The sequence below is a fragment of the Melanerpes formicivorus genome, unplaced genomic scaffold, assembly GCF_026170545.1.
Source record: "Melanerpes formicivorus ecotype bairdi unplaced genomic scaffold, bMelFor1.0.p_v2 SCAF_4, whole genome shotgun sequence".
In the NCBI taxonomy this organism is placed as follows: domain Eukaryota; kingdom Metazoa; phylum Chordata; class Aves; order Piciformes; family Picidae; genus Melanerpes; species Melanerpes formicivorus.
Genome location: NW_027142356.1, coordinates 37119798 through 37138990, shown reverse-complemented (window position 1 = coordinate 37138990; position 19193 = coordinate 37119798). Strand labels below are relative to the sequence as shown.

Genomic DNA, 19193 nt, shown 5'->3' with positions numbered 1-19193 from the left:
TTCTTTTTGAACATTTTGGCTTATTTTAGGCTGGGATTCACATTCAGATTAAGGCATGCACAGATATATATATGAGATATATAGATCTATATGTGCATAGATATATATCATGTGCACATATGTATATATCCTAGTATCAGTCAGGGTTGGAAGGGACCACAAGGATCATCTAGTTCCAACCCCCTTGCCATGGGCAGGGACACCCCACACTAGATCAGCCTGGCCAGGGCCTCATCCAGCCTAGTCTTAAACACCTCCAGGGACAGGGCCTCGACCACCTCCCTGGACAACCCATTCCAGGGCTTCACCACTCTCATGGGGAAGAACTTCCTCCTCACCTCCAGCCTGAATCTCCCCACCTCCAGCTTCATTCCATTCCCCCTAGTCCTATCACTACCTGAGATCCTGAGAAGTCCTTCCCCAGCCTTCCTGTAGGCCCCCTTCAGATCCTGGAAGGCCACAATTAGGTCACCTTGGAGCCTTCTCTTCTCCAGACTGAACAGCCCCAACTCCTTCAGATTTATATATGCACAGATATATCTATATAGATGCATATATATATAGGAATTAAGTGCCTTAACACCCATAGTATTTAAGGATGAAGTCAGTGCCATTAAAAACAATAATCTCACAATGGTTTGAGTTGGAAGGGACCTTTAAAGGTCATGTAATCCAATCCTCCTGCAGTAAGCAGAGACTTCTTCCACTAGACAGGGTTGCTCACAGCCCTGTCCAACCTGACCTGGAATGTTTCCAGGGATCAGGTATCTACCACCTATCTGGGCAACCTGGCCCAGTATTTCACCACCCTCACTCTGAAAAATTTCTTCCTTGTATTTGGCCTAAATCTACTCTTCTTTAGATTAAAACCATCACCCCTTGTCCTGTCACAACAGCCCTTGCCTGATCAGCCCTTAAAGTACTGAAAGGTCACAATAAGATTTCCCCACAGCAGCCTTCTCTTCTCCAAAACAATCAAAGCAATGTATTTTATCCTGCTGTAGATACCGACTTGTAGCTTAGCTGAATAGGTCTTTAGACTTCTTTGTTGACCAGATCTCTGCTGAGGGGCTTCCACAGCTGGGGCATGCCTAGACACATAAATTCAGGTCTCTCATCCCCTGATTTTTATGTCAGTTATTTTAGAAGCATACAGTTTAGTTTTCAAAGTCTATGTTACTGGTTTTGTCCTTGTGCAGAGAAGCCCAAAGGATGCCATACAGCAAAGCTGTGTCTAGGAGCCAAGGCAATATTTCTGCTAAGGAACTGCTGCCTTTTTTTGCCCTGGTCTGTGGTAGTAACAATTTGCTTGTAAACTAACTCATGAAGCCTAATGTAATGAGCTGCATTCTGGCATTTGGGCTTAATCAGAAACAAAGTGCTCATCTAATGACTAAAACTGCCTTACTCAATGGAATAGTTAAGGCCTGACCATCTCCAATGTGTAATGCTGTCATCACTCCTAGGAGTCCTCATTTTCAGGAGCAACACTGGGGCATAGAGAGGCTAACTGATTTGTCCCAGGGTTATGTGTGTGTGATTTGAATAGTGACTGTCCAAACATCAAGGGATTCTCCATATCTAAACTCTTCATAGCAACATCAAATGGTGGTGTTGGGCTGGTCAAAGCATGAGTTGAAAGGATGTCCCTTTCAGATGGCCATCATCCACTTGAATTGTAGCTAATTTTGCACTGCCCCTTACCAAGATAAATCCATGCTGAATACTAAGAGCTTAGGGTTTTGTAATTTATTATACTTGATAAAGGGCTGCAGACATCAATCTGATGGGCTGTCATTCTATCATTGTGAGGGACTCTTGTTTTGCTGTGGTGCAGCTGTCAAAACAGTGTCCAGTAACATGTTTCTGTGGTCAGCCTGTCTTCTGACGCAGGATTTTTGAGTGACTGGAGCAGGAAAGAGGTTTAGAGGATGAAATGAATTATTCTGAAATAACTGAGAGCACTTTGCTAGGGTTTTATTTTTATTTCATCATTTCTAAATAAAAAGAAGCAGTACTGATCAGGAAGAAATGCAGAGCTTTCACCAATCATTTGTGACTCTTGCTGGCATGTCATTTAGCTGACTTGGTGCATTATTTAAGTGTTCATTTAGCACATTAATTTAGAAGCAGTGAGCAACTAGCTCAGATAATGAATTTTCCTAAAACATTTGTTGAAAGCATTTAATCAGCTGTTGGCCCTCAGATTTTTGGGGGGGGTATTATATCTGTAGACTAAGAATCTTTCAAAGCTGCTTCTCACATATGGAATGGGATGGAATGGAATGGAATGGAATGGAATGGAGTAGAAGAGAAGGGAAGGGCAAGGAAGAGAAGAGGAAGAGGAGAGAGGGGAGGGGAAGGGAAGGGAAGGGAAGGGAAGGGAAGGGAAGGGAAGGGAAGGGAAGGGAAGGGAAGGGAAGGGAAGGGAAGGAAGAAGAGAGAAGAGAAGAGGAGAAGAGAGAAGAGAAGAGAAGAGAAGAGAAGAGAAGAGAAGAGAAGAGAAGAGAAGAGAAGAGAAGAGAAGAGAAGAGAAGAGAAGAGAAGAGAAGAGAAGAGAAGAGAAGAGAAGAGAAGAGAAGAGAAGAGAAGAAGAAGAGGAGGAAGAGAAGAGAAGAGAATTAACCAGGTTGGAAAAGACCTTTGGGATCATCGAGTCCAACCTATCCCCCAGCACAATCTAATCAACTAAACCATGGCACCAAGTGCCACATCCAGTCTCTTTGAAACACCTCCAGTGATGGTGACTCCACCACCTCCCTGGGCAGCACATTCCAGTGGCCAATCTCTCTTTCTATGAAGAAATTCTTCCTAACATCCAGCCTGAACCTCCCCTTTAAGAAATGCTTTGCACCCTGTGTCTTTGTGGAAGAGAAACACAAATTGATGTGAAGCAAACACTTAAAGATTCTTTTGTCACACAACCTGCTGCTCTTCCCAAAGGTCTTTCTACCAGCACATCCTGTAAAAAAACTATTAACACATTAATTTTGTCACCTCTTTGGAGCTTCTGTTCTGATTCCTTGCAAGGAAACTTCCTGTGTATATTGGAGCCAAAGATAATCAGATGGAAAATGTAAGGTTATGTGTATATGATAATATTCTAGGCACACCCTTTATTCAGGCTGCTCTTAAGATTAAAAAACATAATAAATCTTAAAAGGGCAGTGTGTGAAAATAACTATTAGCTTCCTAAGTGCTGATGCTGCTTGTTGCAGTACAAAGCTATTCCATTGTTACCAATGGATGCTGTCAGATAAAAAGACAAATGAGATTTGCTGTGTACATTGGTATCCATGCCACTAATTGAAACTGACACTGCAGTGCTTAGAGGATTCCATTTCTCCTCTTGATAAGCATACAGGCCTAGTTAATTCACTAAGTAACCTTTATTAAATTGAGCAGATGGGAAATCACATTTTTCTTTTCCTTGCATCAGACAAAGGTTGGAGAAAGGTCACCGAGATTTCCTGTGAGACTCAAGAGACCAAGCACACAGTATGCTAAAATTATTCTTCCTTGGACATATAGAGCCTGTTTATTTCAGAAGATGATCTGCACTTTATCTCAGCATGATGCATTCTCATTTCAGTAATGCCTAAATTACCTCAGGCTTGCAGTTTGCACTGCACACTGTGTTGAGGGGGGATGATCAAATCAGGTTGTCCAGTGAGGGCATCTTTGATTCTGCAAATGCTTTATGCTAACACTTTCTGCATGGTTGGTTAAAGCTAGCGTAAGAAAATACCCACTGAAATTAATGAACTTGTGGTCTGCTCTAGGAACTGGGGTTAAACAGAGCCCTCTATTCAATGGAACCTGTATTTGCATTGTGCATTGAGTGAGTACTTCATCTCCTTGGTTTCTGTGAACTGGAGGTGATGCTGAACTCCCACAGGAGAACACTGTTTATCCTTCTGGTTCTAAAGTAGTCCCAAGAAATGTAACAGACTTACTCAGTAATCTGAAATCATGCTGAGAAATCATGTTGGTGCAAACTTTGTGCATCAGGTAAAGAGAAAATGTGATTTAATTTCATGGAAGGAGTAAAGTGTCTAAATCTCACTGAAATCTAATGGTAAATGGATGTTTAGTTACTTTGCATCCTCCGGAAATTCCTAGCTAGAAATTTGTCAGCTTCCTCAGGTTTTGTAACACACAAATACAGCTGCAAGTGCTGTGTTTAGGGACATGGGTTAGTGCTGACCCTTCAGTGCTGGGTTGTGGGTTGGACTAGATGATCTTTGAGGTCCCTTCCAAATGGATTTATTCTGTGATCCTGTATTTTGCAGCCTCCACCCTCCCACACATCTCACTGCATAATGGTACCCAGATTCAATCACAGAGTGCCATGGGTTAGTTGTTTAGGTGGGTTGGATTGGTTGATGGGTTGGACATGATGATCTTGAAGGTCTCTTCCAACCTGGTCTGGTCTATTCCTATTCCTATTCCTATTCCTATTCCTATTCCTATTCCTATTCTATTCTATTCATGTTTATGCTGAAGAGTGCAATCCCCATCTGGGGCAATGAAGGCTACAGGACATTTACAATGGAAGCAACACAGTGACAGCTAGGAAGCAATCCATCAGAGTGGGAATTGTTGGTGGGGGCAGTGGTGGTAAACAGTGGATTTCATCTTGCAATTTCTTGCAGAATCTCAGGATGTACAAGACCTGATGAAGTATCTTTAACCATCTTTCAGAAGATGTTTCATTTTGTTTCTGTGTCTTTCGCAGTGGCTAGAAGACTGCAAAAGAACATTTGGTACTGATGATGGCATTCATGGCACCAACACAGATGCCCAGGTAGGTCTCTGTCATTTGTGAGTCTCTGGGTATGAGATTGAAATAAAAAAAGCCCAAAACATCTTTATGTCTGTTGCAGAAAACCTCCAATATTTGCAGAGAGATTAAAAATGTATGAAAAGCTTTTCATTTCAGTTATCATCCCATCTGCTGGAAACTCAGCTTCTTATGAAGCAGTGGTCTAATAAAAAAGAGCCCCTTTTAATAAAAGTTGCCAACCCATCTTGGGTTCTAGACCTAATAACACGGAGTAGATAAGCAGAGCAGATACCATCTGTGTACCAGCAGGTTTGCCTTTCTGCAGCTGTTCCTACAAGAGAAAGGAAAAAAAAAAGATTAGCATTCTGCTTATGTGCTCAGATAAACTGTCTGGCCACAAATCTCTCCTGAATTGAATGTAATTAGTGCTATAGAAATGCATCTGACCTTTCAGGAGACATTACTTGGGTGGGAGCAAAGTAGCAGTATCACAAAAACCTCATGAGACCCTTCTGTCAAAATAGCATCTAACAACAATAGGTGAAGTAACCTATTAATAGTAGTAGTAGTAGTAGTAGTTCAATATTTTCTATGTATTTGCATGGCAGTCATCCATGTTTAATATTACTAATTGCTGTAGGAAGTGATGGCTTTACCCCAAGCAGACTAGGAGCTAAGGGTGGTTTTTTAATAGCTGCATAATATTTGCACAGTAAGAAAAGTGCCATTCATAGCTATAAGGAATCTGACATCTGGAGTCCTGTAGCAAGAGCAGTGAAAGCAGAATTGCAGTAGAACTTCCCTTTTCTCCATGACATTTTGACAGAAATCCCAAAGCCAAGCTGAAAAAGGAGGAATTTTACTCCTTTTATTCAATCAAACTCTCTCTATTGATGAATAGCATAGCATAGCATAGCAATAGCAATAGCAGTAACCATAGCCATAGAATAGAATAGAATAGACCAGACCAGACCAGACCAGACCAGACCAGGTTGGAAGAGACCTTCAAGATCATCGTGTCCAACCTATCATCCAACACCACCCAACCAACTAAACCATGGCACCAAGCACCCTGTCAAGTCTCCTCCTGAACACCTCCAGTGATGGTGACTCCACCACCTCTTCAAGCAGCCCATTCCAATGGGCAATCACTCTCTCTGTGTAAAACTCCCTCCTAACATCCAGCCTAAACTTCCCCTGGTGCAGCCTGAGACTGTGTCCTTTTGTTCTGGTGCTGGTTGCCTGGGAGAAGAGACCAACCTCTGCCTGTCTACAACCTCACTTAAGGTAGTTGTAGAGAGCAAGAAGGTCTCCCCTGAGCCTCCTCTTCTCCAGGCTAAGCAACCCCAGCTCCCTCAGTCTCTCCTCACAGGGCTTGTGTTCCAAACCCCTCACCAGCTTTGTTGTCATCTTTCTGCTGCTGAAGATGCAGTGTTCAGAAATGTGCCCTGAGTGCAGTTTTCATTTGGTCTCCTATATTTGGGTTAGGTGTTCATTTTAATTCAATCACAAAATGCACCTGAATCGTTAGAGCAGTGAATTGTGTGATGCTTCTATATGCTGTGGATTTTTATAGTGCAGCAAAGTTGCATGTTTTAAACCCAAATTTCATCTGGATAAGCATAGGCTGGATGCAGAATAGTTTGCCATTTCCAGGGCTTTTTGCTTTGCCTGTGAACACATTCAGTACAATTTACACTCAGGTTTTACCTTTTCATGTACTGACTGGTGCCTGTTGTTACACACTCCTAAACATTTACTATTACAATGCAGTAAATGTTGTATATATATTAATAGAAAAGCAGCATTTATGTATTGTATAAGAAGTTTATGAACACATCAAGGAATTCTTTTACTTATTCTACTAGATTAATGAAACATGGCCCTCCTGTCATTAATGATTCTTGTTCTCAAAGACCATATAATGGTTTAGTGGTTGTGGTAGTTGGGTGATGGTTGGACTCAGTGATCTTCAAGGTCTTTCCCAACCTTACTGATTCTATGATTTCAGTCCATTATTTAGAATGTTGCATATTATGCTGACACTCAGCTGTTAGAACATAACTGTTCTTACCATGAAGGTAAATGTTACAGTCCCCACTGTATGGCTTGGAAAACAGACATGGAGGAAGAGACACCTGCAGGCTTTCATTTCATGTGTCCAGAGGGAATCCAGGATTCTGAGTGAGGCAGTTTTGTCTGTTCTTCGGCAGGGTTTGATGACAGCCTCTGAAAAGGAGTTGTCTGGCCAATCACACTGATTATTTATGGGGACCTGTTTTGATTGTGGGTTAGCCTGCAAGGCTGCCTCATCCCTGGAGGTTTTGAAGGCCGGGCTGGATGTGGCTCTGAGCAACCTGCTCTAGTGTGAGGTGTCCCTACCCATGGCAGGGGGGTTGGAACTGGATGATCCTTGAGGTCCCTTCCAACCCTAACAGTTCTGTGATTCTATAAGGCATGATGGCAATTTTAGGTTATGTGCTCCTTGCACTTGCAGGTCCTGTCAGAATCATTTGAGTATCTATTGAGAAGGCAGAGTCCTGTTACCCTGCTTCACCCTGTTACCCTACACACAGTTTAAAGAAGCTCTACATTTATTCACAGATCATAGTGACTCAAAGGAGTGTAAGCTCAGTGTTTCAAAAGGCCTTGTAAATAGAGTGTGGAGCTGATAAGCCTACACAGCCAACCAGTTAATGCTAAAAATAACTAAGTGTTGCCTTGCTCAGGGAAACAGGGCTGCTTCATTCAACAGATATTTTTCATTCACTAACACAGATGAGATTTTCTTGCTAATTTTTAGCACTGTGGTCGATACAGCTAAGGAATAGTGAGATGAATTCTGTTCTGGCTCATGCAGTGCCAGCAGACTTGCAAGCAAATCTCATTGTTACTGGATTTTTGCTGTTTGTACTTACATGCAAGCCTGAAAGAATGCATCTGGACCCTGGCTGGACTGCACAGGGCTGGCAGGTAGAAGGAACAGGTTCTTTCTCAAGTCAGCAAGCATATGAAAGACACTGAAGCAGTGCAAAGCCATTTTTAAAAGAAAACCTCCCTTGAATGTTGAGAATAGCTATCAAGAGGTGATTTATGGCTTACAATAATAGTGAGGCTTTGCTTAAGGAAGACTGGAACCTAATAACTAAAAATACCAAATAAGTCACCCTGCCATTCCTCCAAGTCTGTGCTTCATTACAGCAAGTCACAGCACTCTTGTTGACTCTGGCAGTTCAAGGTCTTCTCTCTGCACATTGTTCTGTGCATCAGAAGTTTTTGCTTACCTAGTAGTTGTGCTGTGTATGATAGCACAGAGTGCAGAACAAAACCACGCAATGTTTTAGCCAGTTAAGCACATTGCAAGGCATTCATTATACACACTGTGTCTACCTCTGTGCTTAGTGAAGCCCAAATGCCTTCTCCCTGTTGGAATCAGACATTGGCTACATCTTCATATGTTTACTATGACTACACTACTTGCTTGCATGCCATCAATATGCTTAGCACTGTCCAAAGCACCCAAGGGAAGCTCCTGTCCCTAGTCTGGCAAGGAGCTTTCTGACAGTATCTCTCCCTGCCCCTCTTTCCCAAACAGTTTTCTGAAGTAGCTTGCAAAAACCAAGTGCAGTTAAATGGCAGAAAACTCACAATAAGGTGCTGAGAACTGAGTTTAGCAAAACCAAGACCTCTCTAAGCTGATCCAGAATCCAAATAATAACTCAGATTTTAAAAGGCATTATATTTACTTAAACTCTAATGGTACAGAACAAGCAATGTTGCACAGATATCCAGACCCAAGTGTCCTTGGGTTTGATTTCCTTCAGTTTGCATACCTTTAAGACTGTAAAATGTATGAAGAACCACTAAGGGTTGTAAGTGAAGTATGTTACTCATGTTGTGGGGCAACAAAGCCAGTGCTGTTTATCCTTAGCTCTAGCAGCAAGTTAATATCACCTCAAATTCAGCTTGTTGATGTTTTTTTTCCCCATTCAGTGTATAGTTGGAGCATGTTACTTATATTTCTTCCTCTGTTTTACCTGGGACATCTTTTACCCTAATTAAAATGATTTCCTACACTAATTCTTGATCTTTCTCTCTCTTTTTTTTTTTCTTTCTGTGTATTTTTGTGACCTGCTCATCTTCTTGCTTAGCAAATGGAAATTCTAGCAGTAAGTGACAGTTCTTGATTTATCAAACACTTAACCATGCCAGTCACCAAACTGGTCTCCATTTGTATTGTCCATCTGTGAAACAGTGATGTCTTGTCATTGGCCATTACAAATATGCTTGTGTGGTTCAGTTTTGCATCATCTAACACACTGAACTGTTGGTGCTTTGTAGATAACAGGATGCTGTACTCAGTAGAACATTATAGAGGATGATCCCACTAGCACTAGCTTTTATGTGTGTATGCAAAGCAATATTAACACTGTCTGCACTTTGACCTGGTGTTTTAGATGCGTAACAATGGAAGCAGGGCAGCACATAAGTTAATGCTGCTGTTTCATTTCCTTAAGACTGTATCATGTGGTATTTCCTGAAATAGAATCAGAGCTACCTTTTACAAAGGAAACATCCTTGCCACCAAGATGGAATTGCTCTCCTCTCCCTCCATCAGGCAGTTGTAAGCTAAGGCCCAGGTTGTGTACTGTGCTTGTGTATTTATAGTAATGGTTAGGAAAGATTCCCTGCTCACAGACCACAGCTGCTGCCTTTGCATATTAGATCTTCAATTTAAAACAGTAAACTATTGGCAATGAAAGTTAAGTGATCTGTGCAACTCTGTGTCTTGGGACATGACATTTCAAAATGCCTCACATCCCACCCCACTGCCCTTTGTGCAAATGCAACTTCTTATTAAAAAGCAAGACTTTAAACCTGTGTGTGAGAGAGGCTGGTAGTAAATGCAGACCTGAGTGAGGCTTTCCTCTGCTTTTCAAGCTTCCTGCTACATTGCCTTCTAAACCCTTTTTGGTGTTTCCTTCAGTAACCAAGTAACCACTTTTGGATTTTGCACACTCTATACTGAAGAAGTTGTCATTGGTTGTCTCTTGTAGTGGACAGCAGAGGTGTTCTGCCCTTCCTGAATATAATAAAGCTGTTTCCTTTCGTAGGAGCTGGAGTTGTGTCGGCGACTGTACAAGTTGCACTTCCAGCTGCTGCTTCTGTTCCAAGCCTACTGCAAACTCATCAGCCAAGTAAAAACAATCAGAAAAGAAGCAGAGGTAATGAAAGCCTTGCCATTTAGCTCCTAATTGTTGACATTTTAAAACCAAACCCTTGAAAATACATTTTGATAACATTTTCACCATTCTAGAAGCTGAAGGAGGGTGGCAGCTGGTTTACAGCCAATGAATAACGCAGTTAAGTAGAGCTCGCAAGAATTTGCTGGGATCTTCAATTACCTGTGTTGATTTTTGTGCAGCTTGAAAGCTCTTAAACAGACAGGAGTGTAGAGAGTCCAGTGATGAGTATTTCAGTAGTGCTCCTGGTGTAATCAAGCTACAATCAAGGCACATCAACTCCAATCAAGAGAGATCTGTGGTGAAGCCTCTTTCCATCACCCCAGTGTGATGGAAACACCATCACTTGCCACCAGCTGACGTGTAACTGTGTCACTTCAGCCACTGCACAACTGCTCTGCAGCCTTAGTTCCCATCCTGAGTGCAGTTAGTAATGCAGTCTGCACATACTGTGCCTGATGTCTAGTACTAACTTCAGAAGCAACATGTATCCTTCAGCACTGCGCCTGTGGTACATATGGGTTGTTACCTGAGGTAGTCCGAATGCATTAGGCTGCCTCTCCATGGAGAAAGACCTTGGAGTTGTAGTGGACAGCAAGTTCTCCATGGGACAGCAATGTGCCCTTGAGGCCAAGAAAGCCAATGGGATCCTGGGGTGCATCAAGAAAACTGTGGCCAGCAGGTCTAGGGAGGTTTTCCTCCCACTCTACTCTGCCCTGCTGAGACCACACCTGCAATACTGTGTCCAATTTTGGGCTCCCCAGTTCAAAAGAGGCAGAGACCTGCTGGAGAGAGTCCCAACAGAAAGCCACAAGGATGATGAGGGCACTTGAACATCTCTGCTATGAAAAAAGACTGACAGACCTGGGGCTGTTAAGTCTGGAGAAGAGAAGGCTAAGAGGGGATCTGATCAGTGTCTATAAATATCTGAGGGGTGGGTGTCAAGATGAAGGTGCCAGGCTCTTTTTGGTGGTGCCCAATGATAGGACAAGGAACAACAGGTACAGGCTGGAACATAGGAGGTTCCTTCTCAGTGTGAGGACACACTTCTGCATGGTGAGGGTCACAGAGCACTGGAGCAGGCTGCCCAGAGAGGATGTGGAGTCTCCTTCTCTGGGGAACTTTCAAAACACACCTGAATGTGTTCCTGTGTGATCTGCCCTAGGTGATCCTGCTTTGGCAGGATGGTTTGATGATCCCTGGAGGTCCCTTCCCCAGACATTCTATGGTTCTGTGATTAATACTGTCCTCTGAAAGTTCTCCCTTGGGCACAAATAGAGGTAGCAGGTAAAAAAAAAATAGGCCTGGTCTTGCTTGATATAGTAGAGAGGAAAATGAAAAAACAGGGTGAAAGTTTTGGGGCTTTGAGTAACTTAGGACAAAGTGCTGCACGTTCCTCACTTGGATGTCCAGATTTTTGTAGGGGCCACAAATGACTCAGTGCATTTCTGTCTGGAGTGTTGTGGAAGGTCAGCATCACCTATCCCACTTTGTGCCTAAGTTAGTCAGATGCGAAATCATGTCCTGAGCAGTGGCCTTGTCTTTTACTCCTGTGTTGGAGGTGAAGCTGAAGATAGTATTGGATACACTGGATGCACTACAGGTGTTCTGCTGGGTTACCAGGCTGCCAGACTTTCCTTCCTATTTCATTTGAGCCTGTACTAACACAGTGACTGCTGTGCTTGTCCAAAGTGTTTAATTCTTCTCATTTTATTGTTCAGTGACATGGGGAGAGACGAAATGTGGTTCTGAAGTTTTAAAAGAGCTGCAAAGGATGAAAACTTCATCAGGGGAAAGCCCAAATAACTGCCATGTGCACTGAGGCCTTTAACTGTGTGCTTGAACATCTGCAGCACATATTTAGATACATGCTTTTTCTGCCTCTCACTGATCACAGAATCAGTCAGGTTGGAAAAGACCCTTGGGATCATCAAGTCCAACCATTAACTCTACCCTGCAAAGCTCAACCTTAAACCACATCCCTAAGCACCACATCTAAACAGCCTTTCAACAGATCCAGGGTTGGTGACTCAAGCTCCTTCCTGGGCAGCCTGTTCCAAGGTGTGACCACTCTTGCTGTGAAAAAAATTTTCCTTGTGTCCAGTCTAAACCTAACCCTGTTGCAGATTGAGGCCTCTCCTTCTTGTTCTGTGACTGCAAAGAGGATGATAAATGTATCTGATAAATCTGATCTGCTGAAAATACATTTAAACCAGGAAGGGCAACTCTGCCATTCTTTTTAGGTCATAAACATGTCTGAAGAGCTTGCTCTTCTGGAGAGCTGCCTGAAGGAGGCCGAGGCTGCATCTGACAGTGGTATTGAAGAAATTGAGATTGCAGAGGCTTCTCAAGCCAGCACAGAAACAGCCATTCACTCTCTCATTGAAACCCTGAGGAACAAGGAGTTTGTGTCAGCTGTAGCACAGGTCAAGGCTTTCAGGTAAGTGCTTAAGGATTGCTTTCAGACCCGAGTTTGCTAATGGGCCTTTTGAATTTAAAGCTAAGGGGTAGGCACTAGTCCAAATGATTTTAAGTTCTTGCTAGATGTCCTTATTGAAAAGGACAGGCACTGTTGCTTCATTACAGCTTGATCATATGCATTTTGTCATTAAAAAAAGGGCAATTCTAGTAGCTCTTTGGAATTCCTCTGAGAGGAAATGATACTAAGTGCCAGGATGCTACAGCAGCAACTTTCCTCTGGCCCTTTCCTCTGAGTTCTGTTCACATGTCTGTTTAAAGACCAAGACTACTGTGGCCATTTAGGCTGGCTGCCTCCTGCTGCTGCCACACAAGTTACACCTCTGGTGTCCGAGTGTCCAGCCCAGTAGATGGACACAGGAAGCTGCATATTTCATACCCATAATATCCTGCACCCTATAAATCCAGCTGCACAGTCTTTCACTTCCTCTTTCTTCCCTTTCTGCTCCTGTGTGAGATGCTCCCTGTCAGGTAATGGTGGGGGAGTTATCTTAAGGCGTCTTAGGCCTGGCTAGGCCTAATTCCAGGAGGAGAAGGGGGAGGGCCAGTCTCAGACCTGGCCAGCTGAGACTAGCCTAGCAGGGAGGGGAGGGTTTGGGTGTACCCTCAGGGGGGGAGAAGGGAAGTGTTGGGAGGCTTTTGGGTGTGCTATTGGGGATTCTGTGTGCTGTGGGATTCTTTTGTCACAGTGCTTGTAGTTTCTGTACACCACTTACTCCTTTTCCCTTTCAACTTTCCATCACTTCTGCAATCCATTGGTGTGATGAGCGTCACTCTTTCGCCCCTCTCAGGGGCAAGAGAGGATCTGCCTGGCCTCAGACCAGGACAACTACTGAAGCAGCTGATCCTTGCCTGGGTGCTTGACCGTTTCAATCCCGCTTGTGTTCGCAGATCTATTTGGCCCCACGACATCTTCGGCAGTTCTGAGGACGACCCGGTTCAAACCTTGCTGCACATCTATTTCCGCCACCAGACGCTGGGGCAGACCGGCAGCTTCGCAGTAGTGGGCTCCAACCAGGACATGTCCGAGGCCAGCTGCAAGCTGATGGAACTCAACCTAGAGATCCGAGAGTCTCTCCGCATGGTGCAATCCTATCAGCTTCTAGGGAGGATCAAATCAGGAATAAATCTTGTCAGCACTGGATTCTGAAGAGCTGTCATGGAGAAAAGAACTGCTAACAAAGACACTTCAGATCATTATTATTATTATTATTAATTATTTGAGCACCTTTCATTAAAAACAAACCAACCTCCGGCAACCCTGACAACCAACAAGAGTTTCATCGCAGCAAGGAATTGTTTCATCAACAGTTAAAACAAAACAGAACTGAAGATGGAAGTGAACAGCTCACTTGACTGCTCTTCCTACACAGCAGCTGTGTGTGGCAGTAGTATTTTTTTATGACACTTCTGTATAAAAAGACGAAAGGAAAAAGGGCTTCAACATAATGCACACACTCTGCATTGTTCTCTCCTGTGTAACACAACTCTAAAGAAGGGTGGTTGCAGTTAACAGCCCCCCCCCCCCAAAAGGCTGAATGGGTATTGCAGGTGGGATGAGGCTAAAATCAAGGCTGGGTTTATTTTGGCTGAAGACCTGCGAGGCTTCCTGGCTTTTCCAGCAGCGGTAGATACCATCAGCTGATCCCTAAGGAGACACTGTGTGGTCAAACCCCCAGCAGAATGACTCGCTGGCTGCAGCACCCCCTCTGACTTCTCAATGTTCTGTTTGCTTTTTGTTGTCTGTGAGGAGGCAATGATGTGTGTGAGAGTTGGGAATGTATGGCTACGTGACAGTCGCTTTTCTTTTTGGTGTTTTTGGTTTGTTGCTGTTGTTGTTTCCTTTTTGAAGGTATGGATGACTGAGAAAGGAGGTCTGCAAGAGCATGCTTTTTAAAAACAAGATAAAAAAAAAAGAGCTGCCAGATTATTTTTTTGAAGAAATGTTTATTTTATTAGATCTAATCCTCCTTAGTGTGTAAATGTTAGGGACATTTAATAATATTTTAAAAGCTGGATTTCCCAGTGGTTCTCAAAGAAATAATATATCTGTTAACTTTATTGGAATGCTGCTCAGTTCTCTGATCAGTGCTTATGTTACAAATATTGATAACAACTAACCAAAAAACAAACAAAACAAAACAAACAAAACTAGCTGCCTGCAGAGACTTTAAAAAATGTATATTAAAGATATATGCTGCCCCTCAGCAATCCTCTCCTTAGAAGTTAACTTATTTTATTCTGTATATATTCTAGAACCTGTATAGTGCAAAAAAACCAAACAAGCAAACAGTATTTTTGGGGTTGGGTTTTGTTTTGTTTTCCTCCTTGTAAATGTGTGCAATGCACTGTTCAAAGACAGTAGGTGTATAAAGCTAGGAGGGGAAGGGGGGAAGGCTTCTTCTCCCCCCCCTCTCAGTAGTCACATTACATTGCTTGCAGTCCCAGGGTTCAAAGAGTTTGAATGCAGCATCGATGCAGCTTCAGGCAACTTAAAGCTTAAGGAACTGGGACTAGAGAGGGAAGGACAAAATAAAGAGAAGTAATAAAAAGACTGGCTACCAAACCATGCAAACAGGCAATATACTCCTAAGCCCAGTGTCTGAAAGGCTGTAGCATAAAACCAACTGGATGCTGTGGGGGAAACAAGAGCATTTTGTAAAAAAAAAACCAATAAAAATACTAAAAAAACTATAAAAAGAATAAAAACAAAAGCAGGAAAAAAAAACAAACAACCTAAAAAGAGAAAGAATGTAGTCCCCTGATTCCTGTGATTTGAAAGGAACACCCAAGTATTTTTATACACATCTCTTACCCACTGTGATTTTGGGGTTTGTTTTTTTTTAATGGGCTCTTAACTCCAGAGTTTAGAATGTAGGATTGGAAATCCTTAGCTCTGCCTTTTTTGGGTTGGGTTTTGGGGTTTGTTTTTTTTTCCCCTCTTTAGATTGGGGGGGGGAGGGAGGGACTTAGACCCCACCAGAAAATATATTTATGCTGAAATGCATTAATTGAAGGCACTGTGCACGCTGTTGGACTGCTGACAGTTAGTTGTGTTCTCCTAACAGGCTCTGTAACTGGTCAAGGCACATCCATAATCACTGTACTTTTTGTTTGGGTTTGGTTTTTTCCTCTCCCCCCCTCCCCCCCCCTCTTTTCCCCTGATAAAATGGAAATTGTTTTTGATGGGTTTGTGGTACTGTAGATGGTGTTCTTAATTATTTAATGGGTAATTTACTGGGGGATGAGTAGTTTTATTTAGTGGTGCATTACACTTTTATTTACATCATCTTTTACCAGCTTCTTTTGTAAAAATAAAAGACATTGTATCTGTCCTTTGGTGTATTTTTACAGGGCAAGGCTTTAACAGCTTTAGCTGGACAGCCTAGACACTGACTACAGAGGCCTGGCTGTCCTGGAATTAAGGGGTTTGTGTCCTGTCAGTGCAACAGCATTTTCCTAGGCATCTTTTAAAGCTGCTAAATGATTTCTCTTGCAACTCAAAGCTGGATTTCTATACATAATTCTTTACCTCTTCCTCCATTGACAATGACTACTGGAACCTGCCCTGTGGGGCAGAATCGTGCTGGCTGACTCTGATACTGCTTGAACTTTGTGAAGCTTTTCCTAAATTACTCATTCTCAACTACTCAAGCTGTCACTGTCTCACCTGCTGGCAGGTCTGTGCCAAACCTGAAGCTGTGGTGAAGCTGCCTAGGTACAAGTGAAGCAGACATCTGCAAGATGCAGTGAATACAGCACAGACTGAGCTAACAGACACGAAAGAATCTCTTCAGGCAAATGCTGGACAGGGCAAGTTCAAAATGTCTCTGCAGAATTAGCAGCATGAAGGCTGTTTCTTTCCACTCTGCATTATCACATAGGTCATGAGTAGCTCTCCTCCTTTCTGCTGAGTCTAGGAACCAGTGCCCATCACACACTGGCAAGGGCATGACAGAGCACTAAGCTACAAAACTCCTGGCAGCCAGCAATGAAAGCACTGAATATATGAGAGGAACAACACAGAGCTACAGCAAGACTGATGGATGTTACAGGATGAAAGAAAGCTTGCTTAATACTGCTGCCCACTGCATCCCACTCCAAGCCTCAAAACCTTGCAGCAGCTGATGAAAGCAGGGGCAGCTCATTGCCAGCAGCTGCCATTTGGAGCCCTTCATCAACTTGCTTGGACGTGTTGCTGTTGAGGCACACCATACAGGCCAGTTCTGCCTCATCTCAGATGGAAGCAGCTGCTGCTTTGACTGTGGTTAGTGGGGATGGCAGTCAGTTGTTCTAACTTTGGGCTATTGCCTATAATCATCACTTAAGAGTCACCATACTTACAGCAAGTAATCCTCAAAGCAATGCTTACAAGGATACCTGTGTGAACAGGAAGCACTCAGCTGCTCATTTTGCTGCAAGCTGCTCTATGACTTCATACCAACATGGCCCAGAGCTGAAGTTCTCATTACCAAGGTTCACAGACTTGGTCTCCCACACCACATCCACTGGGAACAGACTACAGCTGTCAGAAAGGGGCAGGCAAACAGGAAAGCATACTGAGGAACATCCACAGAGGGAAATACACTTGGAAATAAAAAGCCATCCCAGATCCATGTTGCAGCTGCAAGCAGAGGCAGCCTAGGGGGAGATGGCTGCAGAGAGGGCCTCAACTGTGTTCCTCCAGCTGAAGATTGCTTTTGTTCTTTACTGTAACTACAGGTGAGGGCAAGGCACATCTACAACTGAAAGCCATCCAGCTGCAGGTTGTACTTTGCAAGCTGAGCAAGGCAAGGATGGAAATGGGAAAGTCTTTGTGATAGAGGGGGAAATTCTTCAGATAGAATAAAGCAGTTGTTCATTCTATGGGTGCTAGCTCTACTTGTTCCCAGAATGCCTCATCCTGCTTAACAATGAATGGAGCCCTAGTTACTGCAGCAAGTTGAAGGATCATGGTGAAGCAGGAATCTACAGCAAGAGGAGTTAAACCTACAGAATTAACACTCAGTGGCCCTCTAAGTGGACATTTGTTGCTGCAAAGGACAATGTTTGCTTACCCTGCTGTATAGCTTCCATTTAGAGATGCAAGGCCAGCTGGCAGGGGAGCTGTTAGTTAACAGCTGTTAGTTGTTAGACTGGTTCCCCCTTCAGTCTTTAACAGAGTGGTCTCAAGTAAGCTGGGTACAGGTGTAGGTGATCGTGATGAATCAGTCTTTGCAAAGAAAAGTTCTGCCAAGATCTCTGCAGAAGGCTCATGCATTACTATGCTCAGCTTCAAAATGAACACCTTTATTGGCTTTCCCAGAAGAATACATCATCTTCCAAGTTTACCCAACTCCTTGGCTACAGAGTAGAGTAAGGGGTGTAGGTTTCACTAGCATGTGACTCCCAGGTGGTGCTGCAATCCCAGAATCAGTTTGTAACTCTTTGCTGAAGCTTGATGCCCCTAACAAGACCATTATCACCAACAGCACCAAAAGGCCTCAGAGAGCATCACCTGGGAGTAACCATGCTGGTTCTACCATTACAACCAAATACCTTAAGTGCAATTCCTAGCTGCAAACCCAACCCCAGAAGGATGTAGGAATTTGATCCTTCTCCAGACACCTAACTGAAGTAGGTCAAACTCCTGAATGTAAGCCACCAAGTGCAGAGCTCTTGGACATCATCTGCAAGTGCAAGACAAAACCAGGCACAGGCAGTATCATACTCTGAGCCTCTGAAGTATCACTTGATAACCTCGTGGAAGATGGGAAATTCATTTGTCAGGACACCATAACAACAGTGACTCCCTTCCCCAGCAGTGAGAACTGTCCCTTAAGATGCAGTAGCCACAAGCTGTCTTTAGCCATGGTCTGCAAGAGAAGGGCACCAACTTAGCTAAATGCAGACCAGCTGTGCCAGCAGAAGTGGCCTTTCTACACAGCACTTCCCAATCATTTGCTGATGATGAACAGGTGCAGGAAGACTTTCCACATGGAAGAGAAGTGTGCACTGTAAGTGAATACTATCAGCTTATGAATGATGCTCTACTACCTACTTTAGATGTCTTGATGTTAACTTCAGCTGCAGGGCAGCAACAGACATTCTTTCCCACCCCTGATTCTACAAGGTCCTGAGCCATCTGCTACCAAGAGCATCAATTTACTAAACATTACTTATAGGCTTTTCCCCTATGCAAGTTACACAATTTGCCACATGTGCCCTCTGAGCCACCCTATGATTTGAGCATGCTTTGCTATTCTTTCCTTGGCCTGCTCTCCTAGTTACACCTCACTAAGAGCCTTCAACAAGTCCAACAACAACAAAAAACAACAATCTGCTCTACTTGCAGTTTTCTAGGAGAGCCCTAAACAAACAAAAAGAAAACAGAAAACCCCCATTCCCCTCAGATGATGTATTTGAAACTGAAGGTGCTATCGCAGGAGAGGCGTTTCCCTTTGCACCTCCCGCAGAGGTCCTGGCGGTGTGGCCTCTTGGGATCCACGTGGCGCAGCTTCACGGGGCAGGTGCACCTCGTCTGCTTGCAGCTCTGCGGGAGGAGGCGGCGGTCAGCGGGCGCAGGCCGAGCGCGGACCGGACCCCGCCGGGGCACGAGGTCCCTTACCTGGCAGGTGATGTCCTCCACGCGGTACGGGTTGTAGGACTTCTGGCAAGTTCGGCAGAACTGCCGAAAATAGACCTAG

General features: G+C 43.6%; 2 protein-coding genes across 11 annotated transcripts in view; one reads left to right on the top strand and one right to left on the bottom strand.

Annotated features, from left to right (window-relative positions):
* FRYL (FRY like transcription coactivator) overlaps window positions 1–15841 on the top strand; it is a 214671-nt gene extending 198830 nt beyond the window's left edge. For 7 of the 9 annotated variants that reach the window (XM_068137657.1, XM_068137658.1, XM_068137652.1 and 4 more), the window contains 5 exons: window positions 4739–4807; window positions 8938–8955; window positions 9901–10011; window positions 12273–12469; window positions 13399–15841. In XM_068137657.1, coding sequence (XP_067993758.1) covers window positions 4739–4807; window positions 8938–8955; window positions 9901–10011; window positions 12273–12469; window positions 13399–13657 — 654 coding nt within the window. In that variant the 3' untranslated portion in view covers window positions 13658–15841. The remainder of the gene's footprint in view (window positions 1–4738; window positions 4808–8937; window positions 8956–9900; window positions 10012–12272; window positions 12470–13398) is intronic. The other 2 variants (XM_068137651.1, XM_068137653.1) reach the window with 1 other exon arrangement.
* The window catches only part of ZAR1 (zygote arrest 1), a 4627-nt gene continuing 1089 nt past the window's right edge, over window positions 15656–19193 (bottom strand). The window contains exons 3-4 of one of the 2 annotated variants that reach the window (XM_068137662.1): window positions 19115–19189; window positions 15656–19039 (exon numbers count right to left, since the gene is read on the bottom strand). In XM_068137662.1, coding sequence (XP_067993763.1) covers window positions 18896–19039; window positions 19115–19189 — 219 coding nt within the window. In that variant the 3' untranslated portion in view covers window positions 15656–18895. Of the gene's footprint in view, window positions 19190–19193 lie in introns of both variants that reach the window. The other variant, XM_068137661.1, reaches the window with a different exon arrangement.